Raw genomic sequence first — 22131 nt, forward strand, 5'->3', positions numbered from 1 at the left:
AGAAGAAGAACAGCAGCTAGTCAGCAACATCTGTAGCTTGCTAGCCAACAACCGAAACGTTTAAGGTCATTAGACTGTTTTGGTGTATATTATTCACTGTGTTTTAAACACACTCCTGCCGTGTCTTTGTGTTACCCCATTTAATTTCATATTACGTTGTTTCAAGCAGACCCCCAGGCTGGTTAAGTTAGCAGTAGCACTAATTTAAGCTAGTCGCTAAGCTAGCATCTCCGACCATGAGCTCACCCAGCTTCTCTCTCCCTTCTAAAAAAGAGGTCTGCTGGACGAAGAAAGAGGGTATGTGGCTAAATATTGTCGTGAAAGAAGAAAGTGAAGAGGAGAACGTCACAGTAAAAAACGAAATAGAAGGTGAGGATGTTACATTGAAAGAAGAAGAGAAAGACGTTTCAGTGAAAGAGGATGTTGACGCATTCAGAGTGAAAGAGAATGGTGCCGTTTTTGGAGTGAAGGAGGAAGGGGAGATTACTGTCACATTGAATGAGGAAGAGGAGGCAGGAGATCCGATTAACACCAGTAAGTAATGCCGTAAATTTGTTTTCACTTTGGATATTCGGAGTTTGCTCATCAATACCTCCAGCGGAAGGCCCTGCGATGAGAGGGGCAATACCATACACACACACATCTAAAAAATAAAATAATGCAATTAAGAAATATTAGGAAGAGCAATGTCGGATCCCGGAGTGAGTGAGTGTGTGTGTGTGTGTGCGTGTGTGTGTGTGTGTGTGTGTGTGTGTGTGTGTGTGTATATGATGGGATGTATAGACATTATGGATAGAATATGTAGTATATCTGAAGGATAGTATATGTACACCAATAGTTAAATAGGATAGGCCTCAACTATAATCCTGTAACGACCCTGGGTTTATAAGCGCGGATATCGACTCTGCCGATAGCGCGCTGGACTTCGGGCTAGAAGGTTGAGGGTTCGAGGCCTGCTCCCTGCCGTTTCATTACAATACAGTAGTATATACATATGAAGTGGGTAAACCAGTATATAAAAAAGAAAGGAAAACACACACACACTGCTGCTCATGCTCCCAGGTGATTTTATTTATAAAAACGTTTGGAACCTTAGGTCTTCATCAGGCATCCATTTCCCAGATGGGGATGGAAGGTCCTACATATAGGGGCAGTACTCAGTGACATCACTTCCTGAAACGGGAGGTAAAATATATAACGTGTTCACAATATTAACATTCAATGTATCAAACTCTAACTCTAATGAACTTAACTCTAATGAATTTCCACAATACACTGATGTGGTGTTCAGGGAAGAATGTGTTTATGTGAAGAGCAGCACCTCTTGTCTTCCTACAGAGCAGGCCAGGGAGAGAGGTGCGTTTTTGGTTCTCAGACTGGGTTCTCTCAGACTGGGCTTCGATGTCCCCTCTACCCAACAGGATCTCCACCACGCCAACATGACCCGCTATAGCAGCCAGGATTAGAGAAGTGAAACCTGGGGACAGACAGTTCGATTACTCTCCAACACCATCATACACAGATACAGACTCTCCCACTTCTACACACAAATGATCAAGTTCCCTGAAAAATATAAATATACAAATATAGCTACGTAGTGTGGCGTATGTGCATTGATGTCCACAGAGGGGTAGAGGGGGGAGCATGGAGCGTGGGGACACTGCGTTTGATGGGCGTCTGTCATTCAGACCCATTCAGCAATATGGAGTGCTTCGAATTCAAATACGGCTTCACGCGCCATCGGGAATTTTCCACTGGTTTTAATCTGTATGGTCTTCAGTAATGGGATTACCCTGTAGGGGGCTTAGCCTCTGCTTGTAGCTGCTGAGACGGGACAACAGTAGCTACAAGGTTGTACTATACCATATTTTAGTAATCTTTACCTATAACTAGGGATGGGCATTTGACTGTTCGAGTACTTAAAGAAAAGTTTTGCACTGAAAAACAAATAAATAACGCATTTATCTATGCCAGTGGTTCCCAAACTTTTTATAGTCCCGTACCCTTTCAAACATTCAACCTCCAGCTGCGTACCCCCTCTAGCATCAGGGTCAGCGCACTCTCAAATGTTGTTCTTTGCCATCATTGTAAACCTGTCACACACACACACCCTATACGATACATTTATTAAACATAAGAATGAGTGTGAGTTTTGGTCACAACCCGGCTCGTGGGAAGTGACAAAGAGCTCTTATAGGACTAGGGCACAAATAATAATAATCAATAATATTGCTCTTTATTTAGCCATCTTACATATAAAACCTTACTTGTTCATCAAAAATTGTGATTAACTCATCACAGGTTAATGAGAAGGGTGTGCTTGAATGGATGCACATAACTCTGCAATGTTGGGTTGTATTGGAGAGAGTCTCAGTCTTAAATCATTTTCCACACACAGTCTGTGTCTGTATTTAGTTTTCATTCTAGTGAGGGCCGAGAATCCACTCTCACATAGGTACGTGGTTGCAAAGGGCATCAGTGTCTTAACAGCGCGACTTGCCAAGGCAAGAAACTCTGAGCGCAGCCCAATCCAGAAATCTGGCAGTGGCTTCTGATTAAATTCAATTTTCACAGAACCGCTTGTTGCAATTTCGATGAGGCTCTCTTGTTCAGATAGCGATAAGTGGACTGGAGGCAGGGCATGAAAGGGATAACGAATCCAGTTGTTTGTGTCATCCGTTTCGGGAAAGTACCTGCGTAATTGCGCACCCAGCTCACTCAGGTGCTTCACTATATCACATTTGACATTGTCCGTAAGCTTGAGTTCATTTGCACACATAAAATCATACAATGATGGAAAGACCTGTGTGTTGTCGTTGTTAGTGCGGACAGAGAAGAGATCCAACTTCTTAATCAATTTTGTCCCACACATTGAATATAGTTGCGGAGAGTTCCTGTAATGCTAGATTCAGATCATTCAGGCGAGAAAAAGCAGTCAGACAAGTGAAAATTATGGTCAGTAAAGAAAATGTTAAGCTCTCAATTAAAAAAAGTGTCAATACTTTGCCCCTTGATAACCAGCGCACTTCTGTATGTTGTAAAAGCGTTACATGGTCGCTGCCCATATCATTGCATAATACAGAAAATACATGAGAGTTCAGGGACCTTGCTTTAAAACTTCTTGAGAATACAGGGGGTGCTGTTTCGCATTAGCATAATTGCCTCTACAGATTAAACTGCCTCTTATTCAATTATTGCTGTTACTATATGCATATAACCATATACCATTGGATAGAAAACAAGCTATGGTTTCTAAAACCGTTCCAATTTTGTCTCTGAGTGAAACACAGGTCATTTCACAGCACTTTCCCTGAGCCAGAAGAAGATTGCAAGATGTGTATGCTCGCTTCAACGCTCTGCCTATATATGGTCACGCCACCTATGACCCGAAACACACTTCCTTCTTCTTCCTCTAGGTGTCAGGAAGACGTCAGAGGAGAAATTTTTTGTTTATCTTGTACTGACGTGAAATAAGACCTATTTCTTTAGCGTGACCGACAACTTCCGGTTTTCTGAGATGCGCGTTTTAGAGAAGCCATTGTCTTTTGCTATGCTGACGTTACGGATGAAAACTATCTCCGTCTCGAAGTTTGTTTGATACATGTGACCATATCACCGTAATGTATGTTTTTTCAATATAGTTTAATCAGATTATTAGAATTTTTTCGGGAGTTTTGCCGTGTTCCGTTCTTTGAGTTTTTTAACTTTGGACAGGGACCGTGCCAGTCGACCAGTACCCAGGCTAAATGAAGAGGGGAAGTTGCCATTGTGAATGGATTGAACGACTCATCAGGACTAAGGACACCTTGATCAACATTCTGATGAAAGACCAGCAATAGTAAGACCCAATTTACGATGTTATTTCATATATCTGTCGTGCATGTGAACTGGTCGGGCGCGTCCAGCTGGTTCTGGCTGGCCTGGTTATGCTAATTTAGCGCTACATTTTGTTTTCGCTATAAAACATTTAAAAAATCTGAAATATTGTTTGGATTCACCAGATGTTGGGCTTTCAATGTCTGTACACTGTGTATTTTTTCTGAAATGTTTTAAGACAAGTAATTAGTTATATAACGTTGGTCTCTGTAATTGTTCTAGCTGCATCAGCACTATATCAGATTGCAGCTGCAATGTAGAACTGTGATTTATACCTGAAAAATGCACATTTAAAAAAAAAAAACTATGCTATACCATAAATATGTTATCAGACTGTCATCTTATGAATTTGTTTGTTGGTTTGTGGCTATCAATATCTTAGTTTAGCCGAATTGGTGATAGCACCTGATGGAGTAAGAAACTGTTGGAGTAAGAAAATGGTGTCTTTTGCTAACGTGTTTAGCTAATAGATTTACATATTTTGTCTTCCCTGTAAAACATTTAAAAAATCTGAAATGGTGGTTTTATTCACAAGATCTGTGTCTTTCATTGGGTGTCTTGGACTTGTGATTTAATGATATTTAGATGCTACTATTTAATTGTGACGCTATGCTAGCGATGCTAATCAGTGTGGGGGAGGTGGGGGGTGCTCCCGGATCCGGGTTAGGTACTCTGTAGAGTTAACAAAGTTAACCATTTTCACTGTAGTGTCCAAAACATCTTTCAAATTGTCAGGCATTCCCTTGACAGCAAGAGCCTCGGTGGATGCTGCAGTGTACCCAATTGGCATCGGGAGCAACTGCTTGCAAGCGCGTTACCACTCCACTATGTCTCCCTGTCATGGCTTTTGTGCCATCAGTACAAATACCAACACATCTTGACCACCAACGTCCATTTGATGTCACAAAGCTGTCCAGTGCTTTAATAATATATTCTCCTATTGTCCTGGTTTCCATTGGTTTGCAGAAGAGGATGTCTTCCTTAATTGACCCCCCATAAACGTAACAGACATGTACCAGGAGCTGTGCCAGGCCCGCCATGTCTGTTGACTCATAGAATTCACTGGCTTGTATGCGAAGCAGTAATTGTTTCAAAACATCTCCTGCCATGTCACTGATGCGTCGTGAAACAGTGTTGTTTGATGAAGTCATTGTCTGTATAGTTTTTGGGGCTTTTCCCCCCAGCATTGTCCCAGCCATATCCGCTTGCCTGTCCAAGTCACTCGGTAGCTCACCATATAAGATGGTTCTAGTCCCTTCTTATTAATGGTATCTGTTGCTTCTATACATGCCTTACTACTCAAAAGTCGTCTTTAGTCTCGCTCAAAAAACTCCCGGGTCTTATTTTTCAAATTGGCATGTTTCGTTTCTTAATAATGTCTGTGCAAGAGTGAAGGTTTCCCGCGAGAGAGTAACAGTTAATGTGACTGGATGTTAATTATTTGACTAGGCTACCTGTATTTGACATTGCGTTGTTATTTCGCTGAACACTAGATGGTTTAATTGTATTTTTGGCAGTGAAACGAGGCTACTCAGGCGAGAGAAAAAAACTCACCCAAATGTATAGCCCCGTTGGAAAATCTAAATGGACTGTTTGAAAATGTGAATCACATTTTTATTTGGTGTACCCCCGATGGCATAGCGCGTACCCCAGTTTGGGAATACCTGATCTATGCCAACAGTGCACAGCAATGCCTATTTTATCATAACCATTACAGATAACTATTCCTAATTGCCCCATTTACACTGAGTGTACAAAATATTAGGAACACCTTCCTAATATTTCCCTCAGAATATTTCCCTTAGAACAGCCTCAATTTGTCGGGGCAAGGACCAGCGTTCCAAAGGGATGCTGGCCCATATTGACTCCAATGCTTCCCACAGTTGTGTCAAGTTGCCTGGATGTCCTTTGGGTGGTGGACCATTCTTGATACACATGGGAAACTGTTGAGCATGAAAAACCCATCAGCTTTGCAGTTCTTGACACACTCAGACCGGTGTGCCTGGCGCCCACTACCATACCCCGTTCAAAGGCACTTAAATATTTTGTCTTTTATTTTTTATTTGATATATTTTGTGTTGCCCATTCATTCACCTTCTGAATGGCACACATACACATGCCATGTCTCAATTGTCTCTAGGCTTAGAAATCTTTATTAAACAGTGTCACGCCCTTCATCTACCCCTATTGAAGTGGATTTAAGGGATCAAAGCTTTCACCTGGTCAGTCTATGTCATGGAAAGAGCACGTGTTCTATACACTGTTTTGTACACAGTGTATATTCAGTCAGTAAAAAAGCAAGTGCCGTTGAAGATTCCTTTATTGAAACGGTAATATCAGCTGGTTATATTTTCAAAAAGGCAGTAACCTCGCGGTGGTGCTTGCTTGTAGAAGCCTATGGCTATGCAATGGCACATCATGTTTTTATTAATTTAGCAGACAAGATGCTCTTATTTCCAGAGCCTTTATCACAGTCACGCCACACCTATGTTCAGGGATGCAAACGAGTCATCTTTCGGCAAAACTTGCCATTTTGAATCCAAAATAGGTGACCTACGGCTTTGGATCACTACTGGCTGTAAGAGAACAAGTGATGCGCGTTTGGCGCAATTCTGGCTGTATCCAAGGCTCAGCCAATCGTTCACATAACAGAATGCAGCAAGCGACTGAAGAGAGAAGAGACAACCAATTTGCTAGTTACAGCATCAGCGCGCGCTCTGGAAAGACAGCAGAGAGTGGAATGGCAGTTTGCCAGTTACAGCAGCGCGTCCCCTGAACGATAACGAAGAGGTAGGTGAGAACCACGAAGACAGGGGTGAGAAGGTGATGAAGCGTACTTCATGAGCTGTAACCAAAAACAACTGGCATTTGGAAAGTTTGAGGTGAGGGACAGAGTGTGGTGGAACAAGTATTGTTAGCATTGTTAAGTATCTTGCTAGCTGGATCGAATTCTCCGTTAGCTAGCCAGAGAAATGTTGAGCAACATTAGCCAACTTAACTGATCAAATAATTGAGTTTATGGTGTGAAAATTAGCTGGCTAATAAAGTCAGACAGCTAACGTTAGCTAGCTAACGTTACAACATCAGATGAGCTAACATTAGTAACCTAACCAATTCGCTATAGTATTAACTGGTATACAACACCTTGCCGTTCCTCAAGTTATAATGCATTAGTTGCTTACTGGACCCTGGAAATCTGTGTGAAATGTTAACTAGCTAACGAACTATCTATGAACTAATGTTTTCCCTCTACAGTATGTGGTAGAATGAGAGAAATAGGTGAAAATTAGGCATTGCTTGTTAAACAAGTGGATTCAGGGATCAAGTGTAGTTGGAGCTGGGCCTGGCTTAAGCTGGATGCCACTATAGAGGTGAAAGGAACAGCACACACTTTCCCTATTTTTCACTTTTTTAATACAGTGGATAAAAAGGGGTATGCCAGGTGTCCTCTCTGCCTGAAAGAGATCAATTATGCCAACAAAGGGTATCATGCTCTGCTGGCACATTGTAGAACAGACAGAAAGTGTACAATGTAATAATGTGCAGTGTAATCCAAAGATATTGATTTTGTTGTGTTGAATTTGACAGTAACACTTGTGTGTGAGGGGGGATTATATATTTTTTAACTCCGTGAATGTTATTTTTGCTCATGTAGCCTTGTGCACTTGATCGATGTCTACTATAGTGGCCATGAAAATAGAGGATAAAAGAGAATGCCTGTTTGTTTCATTCTATTTCAAGATGTTTTTTCCCCCAAGTACAATATTTAGATGTGTGGGGTCACAAGCGTTCTATTATAAAGGCTGTCATGGTAACAAGCGTTCTATTATAAAGGCTGTCATGGTAACAAGTGTTCTATTATAAAGGCTGTCATGGTAACAAGTGTTCTATTATAAAGGCTGTCATGGCTAACTGCAATATTAGTGTATAGTTTTTTTCTCAAGTCTTGAGTGTCATTTGCAGTAAAGTTTAGGCAACAAATAACATTGGATTGCTTTCTTTACATGTTTTAGGATTGAGATAGGTTCACATTAACCACTTTGTATTTTACACACAGAAACTGAGCATGTAGATCATATTCTTTGTTGTTTAATTTGTTAAAACCCGCATTTCCTCCTGGAAGAGATTTTTTGAATGTTTCAGTGCAACAAAAAAAAAGTGTCACCTTTTTGGGCCCTCACCAGTTTGCATCCCTGTATGTTATAGTAAAAAAACATGATGTAATATAACAGAATAAAATATGACCAAATATTTTTCCAAATGAATAAAGTTGCCAGTGTGAAGTCATATGCGTCTGGAACAGTTATTCTCGAAGAGTGAGGATTTGAAACTGGGCTCAATTTGACGAGTAAACATTTTTTCAGGGTTACACACTTAAATTGTTTTTCTTTCCGATGAACAGACATTCCATTTTTTTTTTTTTTTTTGATGGTTCTTTGGAATTTTCCAAATGGATTAAGAATTCCACATTGAACACTGCATGGTGATAAATTACAGCAACGACATCAGTTTGGTGAAAAGGCTTAATGGTTCTGATGGAAAATACGCTCTTCATCTTTATCAAACTAATGTTTTTGTATATTTTTAGTGTGGAGCCTGTCTTTGTTCGCAAAGTAGCCTCAGTTGAAAATAGACAGGACGCAATTATTCCAAAACTGCAGCCTGTTGTCGGAACACATATTTCCCTACTTCAATCAACCAGTCCATTTTGAATTTGTGATAATACTGATGTCATTTGGCAAGGAATGTAGCTTGTGTATCCCATCAGTTAGAACACTTTTTCAGGCATATATTTCTGTACAGTGGGGCAAAAAAGTATTTAGTCAGCCACCAATTGTGCAAATTCTCCCACTTAAAAAGATGAGAGAGGCCTGTAATTTTCATCATAGGTACACTTCAACTATGACAGACAAAATGAGAAGAAAAAAATCCAGAAAATCACATTGTAGGATTTTTAATGAATTTATTTGCAAATTATGGTGAAAAATAAGTATTTGGTCACCTACAAACAAGCAAGATTTCTGGCTCTCACAGACCTGTAACTTCTTCTTTAAGAGGCTCCTCTGTCCTCCACTCGTTACCTGTATTAATGGCACCTGTTTGAACTTGTTATCAGTATAAAAGACACCTGTCCACAACCTCAAACAGTCACACTCCAAACTCCACTATGGCCAAGACCAAAGAGCTGTCAAAGGACACCAGAAACAAAATTGTAGACCTGCACCAGGCTGGGAAGACTGAATCTGCAATAGGTAAGCAGTTTGAGTTGAAGAAATCAACTGTGGGAGCAATTATTAGGAAATGGAAGACATACAAGACCACTGATAATCTCCCTCGATCTGGGGCTCCACGCACGATCTCACCCCGTGGGGTCAAAATGATCACAAGAACGGTGAGCAAAAATCCCAGAACCACACGGGGGGACCTAGTGAATGACCTGCAGAGAGCTGGGACCAAAGTAACAAAGCCTACCATCAGTAACACACTACGCCGCCAGGGACTCAAATCCTGCAGTGCCAGACGTGTCACCCTGCTTAAGCCAGTACATGTCCAGGCCCATCTGAAGTTTGCTAGAGAGCATTTGGATGATCCAGAAGAAAATTGGAAGAATGTCATATGGTCAGATGAAACCAAAATATAACTTTTTGGTAAAAACTCAACTCGTCGTGTTTGGAGGACAAAGAATGCTGAATTGCATCCAAAGAATACCATACCTACTGTGAAGCATGGGGGTGGAAACATCATGCTTTGGGGCTGTTTTTCTGCAAAGGGACCAGGACGACTGATCCGTGTAAAGGAAAGAATGAATGAGGCCATGTATCGTGAGATTTTGAGTGAAAACCTCCTTCCATCAGCAAGGGCATTGAAGATGAAACGTGGCTGGGTCTTTCAGCATGACAATGATCCCAAACACACCGCCCGGGCAACGAAGGAGTGGCTTCGTAAGAAGCATTTCAAGGTCCTGGAGTGGCCTAGCCAGTCTCCAGATCTCAACTCCATAGAAAATCTTTGGAGGGAGTTGAAAGTCCGTGTTGCCCAGCAACAGCCCCAAAACATCACTGCTGTAGAGGAGATCTGCATGGAGGAATGGGCCAAAATACCAGCAACAGTGTGTGAAAACCTTGTGAAGACTTACAGAACACGTTTGACCTCTGTCATTGCCAACAAAGGGTATATAACAAAGTATTGAAAAACTTTTGTTATTGACCAAATACTTATTTTCCACCATAATTTGCAAATAAATTCATTAAAAATCCTACAATGTGATTTTCTGGATTTTTTTCTCATTTTGTCTGTCATAGTTGAAGTGTACGTATGATGAACATTACAGGCCTCTCTCATCTTTTTAAGTGGGACAACTTGCACAATTGGTGGCTGACTAAATACTTTTTTGCCCCATTGTATTTCCAGTTATGGGTCTAATTTTCAATAACTCACTGTCCATAAAACCTACAGATCTACAGACAAGTGTGTCGGGTTTTCTGACCTCTCTTACCAAAGCTATACCAATTACTTTTTCAAAATTTCTTCCCTTTTGATTTCCTACAAATATTTGTGCTATTAATACTTTAGATATTAGTTATGTGTACAGATCACATTTTCAAGAGAAAGATCACATTTTAAGTTCTACATTATTATCATTTTAAGGGCCACCAAGTTAAAACAATTATGGACATTTTGTGTAAACTGATCTAGTACTGGATTAAACCTAATTGGAAGACAGTTTTATAATGTGGCGGAGACGTTCAAGTCTATTTATCTAAATACTGTCTTTTTACAGGAGAGAAACCAGACTCTCACCACGGGATGAGTCCTTCAGTGGAACCAGACCCAAAGACATCCAAACCAGCAAGACCACACCATTGCTCCCAGTGTGGAAAGAGTTTTACTAAGTTACGAAACCTAAAAGAGCATGAGAGGACACACACAGCAGAAAAGCCTTTCCAATGTTTGCAGTGTACTAAGAGTTTCTGCTGGTTAGGGAAGCTAAAAGTACATGAGAGAATACACACAGGAGAAAAACCTTACCACTGCTCTCAGTGTGGAACCAGTTTTACCCAATTAGGGACCTTAAAAACACATGAGAAAATACACTCTGGAGTGAAGCCTTACCACTGCTCTCAGTGTGGAACCAGTTTTACCCGGTCAAGGGACCTGAAAGAGCATGAAAGAATACACACAGGAGAGAAGCCTTACCACTGCTCACAATGTGGAAAAACTTTTACCTGGTTAGGTAGCTTGAAAACGCATGAGAGGACACACACAGGTGAGAAGCCTTACCACTGTTCCCACTGTGGAAAGAGCTTTCCCCTGTTGGGGAATCTGAACAACCATGAGAGAACGCACACGGGAGAGAAGCCTTACCACTGCTCCCATTGTGGAAAGGGTTTTGGACAGTTGGGGCATTTAAAAGTACATGAAAGAACACACACAGGAGAGATGCCTTACCAGTGCTCCCATTGTGAAAAGGGTTTTGGACAATTGGGGCATCTAAAAGTGCATGAAAGAACACACACAGGGGAGAAGCCTTATCAATGCTCCCATTGTGGAAAGGGTTTTACCCAAGTAGGGAGCCTGAAAACACATGAAAGAACACACACAGGAGAGAAGCCTTACCAATGCTCGCATTGCGGAAAGGGTTTTACCCAGTTAGGGAGCCTGAAATCACATCAGAGGATACATACACGGGAGAAGAAAACCCCAGGAAGGGCAGCTGCTAATGGGGATCCATAATAAAAATGTAAAAAATACAATACTCCCAGTGTGGAAATAGTTTTGGACAATTAGAGCACTTGAAATCACATGAGCTACTAGAGACTGTGTTCTGAGTTATGTTTTTGACTGAGAAAGTGTTTTGTTCATGCCACATGAAACCTAATTGTCTGAAAGATGGGTTTTTTCCAGCACAAATTTGTTTAAAATCTTAAAGTGTATTTTATTTTGATTATGAACTTTGATTGATCGGATACAAGTATAAACCTTTAGATATTGCTTGCTATATGATTTTGATATTTAAAAATGTAAACTATTCAAAAAATGTATAAAATGTACATTTCTTGACTTAACCTTAACCTCTTGAATTTAGTTTGATTTATTTTAGTTAATTTGTGTACTCATAAGAGCTATATTGTGTATAGAAAAGTAAATATATTGGAAATGTATATAAAATAGCTTGGTTGATTTATGATTGTGGAGAAGGATCTAGAATTATGTAGAAATGCTTATTTAATGTATGGAAACCAGGCCAGGAGTTTTTGTATGGAGATCAATGAGAGAGTTTTGAATCTGGTAAACAAAAACATTAATGGATTATTTGCTCCATTTGCATTTGATATAATATACGTGTTGTAATGCTTAAATTGTTAGGAGTGTACTAACGTAAGTAGGACACGTGACATCCCGGCAACTTTATATCGGAGTTTTGCCTGTTGTTTACACACGTATCTGCCCTCTCATTGGCTACAATTGTCCCACCTGGTCTTGCCTCCTCCCGACTACCTACCATTTTTGAAGACATTTATTTTCATTGTTAAAGCGGCCACTTGAGTATCTGGACAATATAATGGATAATCTGTGGTTGAGCTAATTAGGACAGCTGATTGGGGCTTGATATATATATACTGTGTTTTATACCATCTATTGCATCTTGCCTATGCCACTCTGTCATTGATCATCCATATATTTATATGTGTGCATTCTTATTCCATTCCTTTACTTAGTTTTATGTGTATGAGGTAGTTGTGTGGAATTGTTAGATATTACTGCACTGTCGAAACTAGAAGCGCAAGCATTTCACTACACTCGCAATAACATCTGCTAACCATGTGTATGTGACCAATAAAATGTTATTTGATAGAAACTGGAAAACACCATTTAGAGCTTCAGTTTTCTACAGTTTCATTTGGATTTAATTTACCTGCTATTTTATCATTTTTGTACCTTTTGGGATTTTACATTTTTGCAATTCATATCACTTGGAACCTGTTACACACTGATTTATATATGTACACTATATTACTGACACGGCATGCTGTTTTGAACCCATCGTGCCTCCATCTTGGCACCCCCCACCATTGTAAAAAAAAATATTTTGGAAGCTATAGAAAGGCATTTATTAATGTCTACATTTATTTTTGCCACGTTTATTATATTACAGACATCTGAATGCAAATGTTTAAATTACTTTGTGAGCTAAGCAAAAAAATATATATATATATAAAATCCATTTAATTTCAGGTATAATTTTTAGAAAGTGCTACAAAGAATAGTTAAATACATGTCATTTTGTCCTTCCAACATTTAAATGAAATACTGAAGAATTTCATTAATTTCTATGGAGGATTGCTTTTCTGAGGAGTGCCAATATGGCAGACCGGAGGTTTCAAAGCCATTCATTGGCCAATACATAGCTTCAGCAATCCAGGGTTTATATACAGTATTCACACCACTTGACTTTTACCACATGTTCTTCCACAATTATCTGTAAGGTCCCTCAATCAGGCAGTGAATTTCAAACACAAAGACCAGGGAGGGCACCTATTGGTAGATGGGTAAAAAAAAAAAAAAAAAAAAAGTGACATTGAATATCCCTTGGAGCATGGTCAAGTTATTAATTACATTTTGGGTGGTTTGTCAAAACACCCAGTCACTACAAACATACAGGCGTTCTTCCTAACTCAGTTGCCGGAGAGGAAGGAAACTGCTCACGGATTGTACCATGAGGCCAATGGTGAATTTAAAACAGTTACAGAGTTTAATGGCTGTGTTAGGAGAAAACTGGGGATGGATCAACAACATTGTAGTTACTCCACAATACTAACCTAAATGACAGAGTGAAAAGAAGGAAGCTTGTACAGAATAAAAATAAGACACTAAAGTAAAAAATTTGTCAATGAAATGAACACTGTGTTCAGGACATAAAGTTATGGAGTAAATCCAACACATCACATCATGAAGAGTACCACTCTTCATATTTTCAAGCATGGTGGTGACTGCATGATTGTTATGGGTATGATTGGCCTTTTTTGGGATAAAAAAAACAATAGAGCTAAGTACAGGCAGAATCCTAGAGGAAAACCTGGTTCAGTCTGCTTTCCAACAGACATTGGGAGGCAAATTCACATTTCAACAGGACAAGACAGAATATTGTAGTCAGGCAACATATGAGAGGTGAATGTGCAACATTTCATTCCGGAGTTTATTTTCTCTCGCTTTAGCTCAAATAATGTCCGCCATTGCTTTCAATACATTTAGCGTAATTTTTTACATGGTTGCGTCAAATTTCTGTCCATACTTTTCATTGAAGCTTGCATAGATGTATGCTTCGAAATGTGTACAAACGGATTACGCATCCGAGAAGTGCTCTGTGTCGAATACTTTGATTTGGACTCATGCTCCGACCCTCCCGTGCTTGAAGTTTGCTTGCTCGGAACACGGTAGTATGCATTTTGAGAAACACACAGATTCGAGAACAAGCCGAGCACTCGCTCAAGCCAGATCGTGGAATCCATTCAACACATTGCTACAGGTTGCCTAATGCCCAGGCCTACACGACACGACCTTCAAAGTTCTAACATCGCTGAGCCTGTCACATTGAAGGTGCAATATGCATAAATCACTCAGCCATTTCCTGGTTGCTAAAATTCTAATAGATTGCCTAATTTCAGTTTTGTGACAAAACAAGTAATGTATAGTCTAGATAATGTTTCAAACTCATTCCATGGAGGTTCGAGTGTCTGCAGGTCTGCAGGTTTTCGCTCCTCCCTTGTACTTGATTGATGAATTAAGGTCACTAATTAGTAAGGAATTCCCTACACCTGGTTGTCTAGGTCTTAATTGAAAGGAAAAAAACTAAAACCAGCATACACTAGGCCCTCCATGGAATGAGTTTGACACCCCTGGTGTAGAGAATCATTGTACCATCTAAACCGCTGTGAAATATATTTTCAAAAACAAAAGTATTGTATTTTCAGGTGTTTCAAGCTGGTGTACAAAATTGAAAGTAAAAATACATTTAAGGGAAGCATTTACAGGAAAATTCTCCACAAAAACTATCTGTTGGTATTTGTTTAATTAGTCCATTGTTGATATAGTCCCAAAGTGTTTTGCATGTCAGCATTCAAGTTAAGATATATAACGTACAGAAATACAAAATGGTATGATGCATTTTGCCTCATATGATGCTGCGTTTTGTATTTCTGTATTTTTAAAGTTATACATCTTTAAAACTTGATTGCTGACTTGCAAAACATTTTAACAAGCAAAAACAAAACACATTTAAAATGACCTAAAACCAATGTTATCCAAGGTAGATGTCAATTCTTCGTGGGTAGCTAGCTAATAATTATTTGTGGCTGTCTGGCTAGCTAACAGTAGTAGCTAACCAGTTATCTATTGATTTACTATGGGCTTATGATTTACGCACACTACAGTCGGCATTTTAGGCAGGTAACCATGCCAAAATTAACACAGCGTGTGTTTATTAACGTATCAAGATAAAATATCATAATCAGACAATATATGAGATGTGAATTGACAACATTTCCTTCCGATGTCTTGGTTTCACAGACAAGGCTTAAACCTAGTCCCAGAATAAAATGCCTGTTTGAGCTGTTTTAACTCAAAGCGACTTGCACAGATTTATCTTAAAATAGTCGTAGATTTAGCCTGTTCTGGATTAAACAAAGCCGATTGCAAGAGTGAGGATTAGAACTACTCTAGGACTAAATTGAGGCTTAAATTAATCCATTAAAGAGGCAGGTTTAACTTCTGATTAGTGCTGTTTGTGAGGGAGCAGGGACTATTTGGAATATCTAAATGAAGAACAACATGCACTACAGAGGCCAACCAAACGAGTACTTGTGGATAGGAGTAATCCATTAAATTACTTTGATGAAATACCTGTTCGAGACCGCTTTCGTATGTACAAAGAAAATGCATTGGAGATAATATCTTTGCTTGAGCCTAGACTTTCCTATCGGTCTCAAAGAGGAGTGGGTTCGCCATTGTTCTGTGTACCCTAGTTGTGCTAATATATTTGAGACCAATATATTGCAGTTAATTTCGTCTTTGACTTCATAAGTAAAATATATTTGAGTAGTAAAGAGGGAAACAACAACGAGTCCCAGACAGTTCACAATAGAACATACCAGAGGTGGCGTCGTTTACTATGTTACCTAAATTATTGTGATCATCTGGTTACCACAAGTCTTTGGAATACACTGAGCTCGTTAACAAAACAGACCATGGTCCACGGTTGGTCTGTGTAAATTATGCGATTATATTGGAGACAGGTTTATAGCAGTGAATGTCATCTATTAATTTACTCTTACTTCTAAGTAGAAGCAATATCAGCCAGGGAAACTAATTGTTCTCACTTTGTGATAGAACATTCAGATGTCTGCCTGACTGTGCGGCTCTTTACCTGAAATAATTGAATTTTCTTGTGATCACAACAAAACTACGTATTTTTCTCAAATAGAAATATAATTAAATTGTGTTTTCTTCGAAGGTTTGTGTTTTCTTACGGAGGTTTGGCGCTGTTTACTGCAATTTTTTGGATTATTGTGAGACCAGAACAAAACGACTTATTTTAACTCAACTAGAGATTTAAATACTTTGTTTCTTTAAAAAGATGGGCCTGTGTCACGTTCCTGACCTTATTTTCCTTTGTTTAACTTTGTTTAGTTGGTCAGGACGTGAGTTGGGTGGGTAGTCTATGTTATGTGTTTCTATGTGGGGTTAAAGGTGTTGCCTGATATGGTTCTCAATTAGAGGCAGGTGTTTGACGATTCCTCTGATTGAGAACCATATTAAGGTAGGCTGTTCTCACTGTTTGTTGGTGGGTGATTGTTCCTGTGTCTGTTGCACGACACGGGACTGTTTCGTTTGGCTAGTCTTTCCTGTTTGTGCGTTCTTCGTGTCATTATGTAAGTTCTCAAGTTCAGGTCTGTCTACGTTTGTTGTTTTGTAGTTTGTGTAAGAGTTTTCGTCTTTCGTCTTTCTTTAATAAATTCCATTATGTCTGCATACAACGCTGCGTTTTGGACCGACCCTTACTCCTCCTCCTCATCCGAGGAGGAGGCATTAGACAGCCGTTACAGCCTGTCTGACATGGGCTGTTTCCTTGCCTTATTCTCCTTGAGGTTGTAAGGGAAATTTTTATGTTTGTGTTATTCTTATAACTAATTTCTGTGTTCTAATCATGTGCTGTTCTATAAACCAATTTATGTGTTCATACAAGTGGCTGACTGTACAAATCCTTACTATCATTAGCTGCAATTTGCCATCTGCTTGATCCTGATCTTCCACAGCAATGCTGCTTCAGGTAGTTGTGCAGCACAGCTCTAGCAATGATCACCTTGCAGTATCATCTTAGCTTGAAACCAAGTGTATTGCGGAAACACTGGAATCAATTTTTTCATACTCCAAACATATGCTCGACCATCCCTCTCGTCCGGAGCTCGGTTGTATCTTTGCTGCTCAGCTGTTGTGGGATTTATGTATGGAGTGAATAAAAAGTTACTCTGACCATATCCACTGTCACCAAGTAGTAGTCCACTATGCTGTCCTCTCTGAAACTGAACACACAATGAAGAGTTGAGAAAAATCCTTGAATCTTGAGGTGCACCTTTCCAACAGGCAACTATGTTTGAAAACTTTAAATTAGGAGTGCATACATTGATGGAAAACCAGTTCTTACGGTTCCTGTACTCAGCATCAGGAGTTGATGGACACTTGATGGGAACATGACATCCATCTATACAGCCAATCACTCCTGGGAAGTGCCCATATTCATAGAATTGCACTTTATAGTTGACTTGGCAAGCAGCATCAGGAAACTTTATGTAAAGACTCCTCAGTTCACAAATGACCCTGCAGACTTTGTGAACTATTTTACACACAGTTGCTTCACTGGCACCACACAAATTACCAGTTTCACGATGAAAGATTCCAGATACCAAAAACCTCAAAGTGATCAGAACTTGGAGAGAATTGGGTGGAGACCTTCCTCTAAAATGAGAAGCTTTTTTCTTGTATTAAAAACGTGTCCCTATCCAATAAACCTAGCTCTGCCCACTGGGGGCGCTGCTTCCGGAGCGCTCTCTGAAATAAGCGCTGGTATCGTCGTATTCCACTAGATCGAGTTATTTCATCACACCGCCATTGATTTGAAGAAAATGTGTGTCATTTTTATGTGGTTGCATCATATTTCTTTGCATACTTTCCGTTGAAGCTTGCATTGAGGCATGCTTCAAAATATGTACAAACGGAGTATACATTCGAGAAGTGCCCTCCATGCTCTGTTATGCATTATTTGATTTGGACTCATACTCCGACCGTCCTGTGCTCCAATTTGCGTGCTCGGAGCACGGTAGTATGCATTTTGAGTAACATCCCACATCTGAGCAGCACAGTGTTGCTGATGAAGAAGATTTCTGTCCATCTGGAGAGATGACAGAAGAGGACCTCTAAGGTGTTCCAGAGGCAATGTGCAGGCTATCTTAAAGATATCACAGACCTCACTTATCATTAGAGTGACCACATTTAAAATATCCAAATGTGGGACAACAGGATGATTTTGCGGGACAGTGTAGTCTACATGAATCAGTTTGACTAATTAATCATTATGTGATCTTCCAAGACATTGATTCAGCATTGCTCTAACTTACTAAACGAACACCACTGTGAGAAGTGCAGTAGCGACGCTCCTGTGCACTCCCGCTGCTTTGAACGAGGTAATTTAAGCGCACCTAGCCTATTATTTTTCCTCACGCAAAATGTGGTGATGCAGAAACAAGAGCCCACACGTGTGGCTGGTTTATGAAACTCTGTGAATATATGGGAGTGACTAAAGAAACGTATCAATTGTCATACTTAAGTAAAAGTAAAGATACCTTAATAATAATTAAATGACTCAAATAAAAGTAAAAGTCACCCAGTAAAATTCAATTTGAGTAAAAAAAAGTCTAAAAGTATCTGGTTTTAAATGTACTTCAATACAGTGGTGGAAAAAGTACTCAATTGTCAGTAAAAGGAAATGCTATACAGCAAATTCCTTAATTAGATGGCACGATATTCTTGGTGTTATTTTATTTATGTAAGACAAGCACACTCAGACGTAATTAACAAATGCAGTATTTGTGTTTAGTGAGTCTGCCCGATCAGATGCAGTGGGGATTACAAAGCATTATATTTATAGGCGCCTGAATTGGTCCATATTGCTGTCCTGCCTGAGCAGGTTGGTGTCAGGGAAAATGTATGGGAGTTAAAAGTACATATTTTCTTTAGGAATGTAGTGTAGCAAAAGTAAAAGTTACCCCAAAAAACTACTTAAGTAGCCTAATACTACTTTAAAGTAGTTTTACTTAAGTACTTTACACCACTGATAGGTAGGTAGGGAGAAAGGGATTGGGTGCTAAAGCACATAGAGAGCCTCAGTCACACATTTTATTAAATTATATCTTTCAGTATAATATGGCTATTTACTTAATTTAAGAGCTCTTAAATCATAAGCAGGATTTTTGTAAATTATGAGGACTAACGGTCCTCTTCAAATTTAGCCTGAAAGGATTTCAGAAATATGATTGGTTGATGATAGGCATATGACATTGACCAACATCTCATGTTGCACTGCGCAGAATATCAGATCTCCACAATGATTGGAGAAGTGTTTAACGTAACTAGTAAGCTTAGGCTAACACATCCTTATATATATATTTATAGATATACATATATATAATATATATGTATAATATATATATATATAAATATGGAATAAATAAACTTTTCTTCCAAAATGTGTTGTTGTATTTGTTGATAAAATGCGGAAAATGATTGTTTGGTTGCAGGACACGGGACAAAAATATAAATAGTAAAGTAAAGTACAGATACCCCAAAACACTACTTAAGTAGTACTACTTTAAAGTATTTTTACTTAAGTACTTTACACCACCGCTAGGGAGACTTTTAAAACGGGATTGAGTGAAGTAGAAGAAATATGTTGAATAAGCAACTAATGCGTATATAGAACCTCAGTCACACATTTGATGAAATTACCTTATATATTTCAGTCTCATATAGCTATTTACTTACTTTTGTAGCTCTTTCTCAGAAGCACGCTTTTTTTGTAAGTAGTGATGCCTAACTGTCCTCTCCAAGTTTAGCTGGAAGTTAGCCCGAAAGAATTTCAGAAATATGATTGGTCGATGATAGGCTGATGATAGGCATATGACACTGGCCTACATCTCATCTGGCGCTGCGCAGAATATCAGAACTCTACAGTGATTGGACAAGTTTTTAACATTTAAGCTTAGGCTACTACATCTTAATGATATAGAGAATATCTTTCCATAAACGGAACGTGCCTGCAATAGACAGGTTGGAATGTCTGACTGAAATACGGGACAAATCAACTGTTTTCAAAATGTGTGGTGTTTGAATTTGTTGATAACATGCGGAACATGATTGTTTGGTTGCGGGACAAAATGCAGTCTTGTCCGGCACAATCCGGGACATGTGGTCACATGAGTAGGCGAAACAACGCCACCTGCTGGGGGGACACAGATTTTCCGCCGAGTTGGGCCTCTCTCTTCCTCGCCACTTCGATACGGAAGTGACTTTTTGTAGCCGGTTAGGATCATTTACGTAGCAGGTTAGGAGGCTAAGGTTGAGGCTAGGAAAGGGTTAGGTCAAATCACATCCGGTCGTAGCTGTATGAAGTGGCGTGAAACGCGTCCCTTCTTCAAATACAACAACAAGCTAGTAAGTCACTTCGGTAGGTTGCTAGCCAACATAGACGAACCTTTGAAGCTCTAGACGTTTTCGGTGTAACGTTACATTTATAGCCACTGTGTTTTAAACACATTTCTGTTGTATATCTAGTTACCCTCTTTAATTGCACATATACGTTGCTAGTAAATTAACGTTAGCTGGATAACATAGCACCAGGCTAGTCGCCCATGCTAACATCCCCGACCATGAGTTCACTAAGCTACTCCTCCCCTGATAAAGAAGAGGGTGTCTGCTTGACGGAGAAAGACGGTATTTGGTTGAACATTGTCGTAAAAGAGGAGAAAGAAGAGGAGGATGTCACAGTGAAAAAAGAAGAGGGTGAAGCTGTTACAGTGAAACAAGAGGAAGACACGTTCAGAGTGAAAGAGGAGGATGTTACCGTGAAAGAAGAGGCGGAAGAGAAAGAGGATGCAGTTTTTGGAGTGAAGACGGAGGGAGAGATAACTGTCACATCGGAAGAGACAAGAGATCGGATTTACACCAGTAAGTAGTGAGGGGGTTCGATTAAGCAAGCAAAAGCGGCGAACCGTAATCTGCGCAGCTCAGTCATGGTGTCAACAAAGCAGCCTGATGCATATTTCAGAAACATACAAACATTTTTTTTCTCCATAAAATAGATGTTCGAGTTTATTTTGGGAAGGCAGACGCGTTTTTTAAAATAGAAGCAATCACTTTTGCATGTGAAAACAGAATTCTACTCATTAGGGTAATTTGGGGTTAAACTCCCCATCTTGTAATTCTCATAGCAACCACTTTGTCACCAATTTTTCCAACACTTACCCAGGATATTGCCGGTCTTGCGCAACAAAATCAACTGTCTCATCTAAACTTTTTAGTCACTCCAACATAACGATTTGGAGGTACATTGATCTAATATTTTGTCATTTAGAAAAAGTTATATATTCAGGACCAGTCAAAAGTTTGTACACACCTACTCATTTAAGGATTTTGCTTAATTTTTTACTATTTTCTATGTTGTAGAATAATAGTGAAGACATCCAAACTATGAAATAACACATGGAATCATGTAGCAATCAAAAAAGTGTTAAACAAATCAAAATATATTTTATATTTGAGATTCTTCAAAGTAGCCAGCCTTTGCCCTGATGACAGCTTGACCCTGATGACAGCTCTTGGCATTCTCTCAACCATCTTCATGAGGTAGTCACCTGGAATGCAATTCAATTAACAGGTGTGCCTTGTTAAAAGTTCATTTGTGGAATTTCTTTACTTCTTAATGCATTTGAGCCAATCAGTAGTGTTGTGACAAGGTAGGTGTGGTCTTTTTACCCTATTTGGTAAAATACCAAGTCCATATTATGGCAAGAACATCTCAAATAAGCAAAGTGAAAGAAAAGCCCAACATTACTTTAGGACATGAAGGTCAGTCAATCCGAAAAATTTCAAGAACGTTGAAAGTTTCAAGTGCAGTCGCAAAAACCAACAAGCGCTATGATGAAA

The 22131-nt window shown here is 39.4% G+C and overlaps 2 protein-coding genes and 1 long non-coding RNA gene across 3 annotated transcripts in view; 2 read left to right on the top strand and 1 right to left on the bottom strand.

Annotated features, from left to right (window-relative positions):
- Positions 1-12744, top strand: LOC129835108 (zinc finger protein with KRAB and SCAN domains 7-like). The gene is made up of 2 exons (XM_055900497.1): positions 1-534; positions 10658-12744. Exons 1-2 carry the CDS (start codon positions 237-239, stop codon positions 11608-11610), a joined length of 1251 nt encoding a protein of 416 aa, XP_055756472.1. The 5' UTR covers positions 1-236; the 3' UTR covers positions 11611-12744.
- On the bottom strand, positions 1055-21136 carry LOC129835111 (uncharacterized). The gene is made up of 3 exons (XR_008756380.1): positions 21050-21136; positions 1322-1477; positions 1055-1173 (listed from the first exon to the last, which is right to left on the bottom strand). It is a non-coding gene; the product is annotated as an uncharacterized LOC129835111 (long non-coding RNA).
- The window catches only part of LOC129835109 (zinc finger protein 502-like), a 12329-nt gene continuing 10615 nt past the window's right edge, over positions 20418-22131 (top strand). Inside the window, exon 1 of the mRNA XM_055900498.1 lies at positions 20418-21153. Coding sequence (XP_055756473.1) covers positions 20838-21153 — 316 coding nt within the window. The 5' untranslated portion in view covers positions 20418-20837. The remainder of the gene's footprint in view (positions 21154-22131) is intronic.

This window comes from Salvelinus fontinalis, chromosome 36 (genome assembly GCF_029448725.1).
Source record: "Salvelinus fontinalis isolate EN_2023a chromosome 36, ASM2944872v1, whole genome shotgun sequence".
Taxonomy (NCBI): domain Eukaryota; kingdom Metazoa; phylum Chordata; class Actinopteri; order Salmoniformes; family Salmonidae; genus Salvelinus; species Salvelinus fontinalis.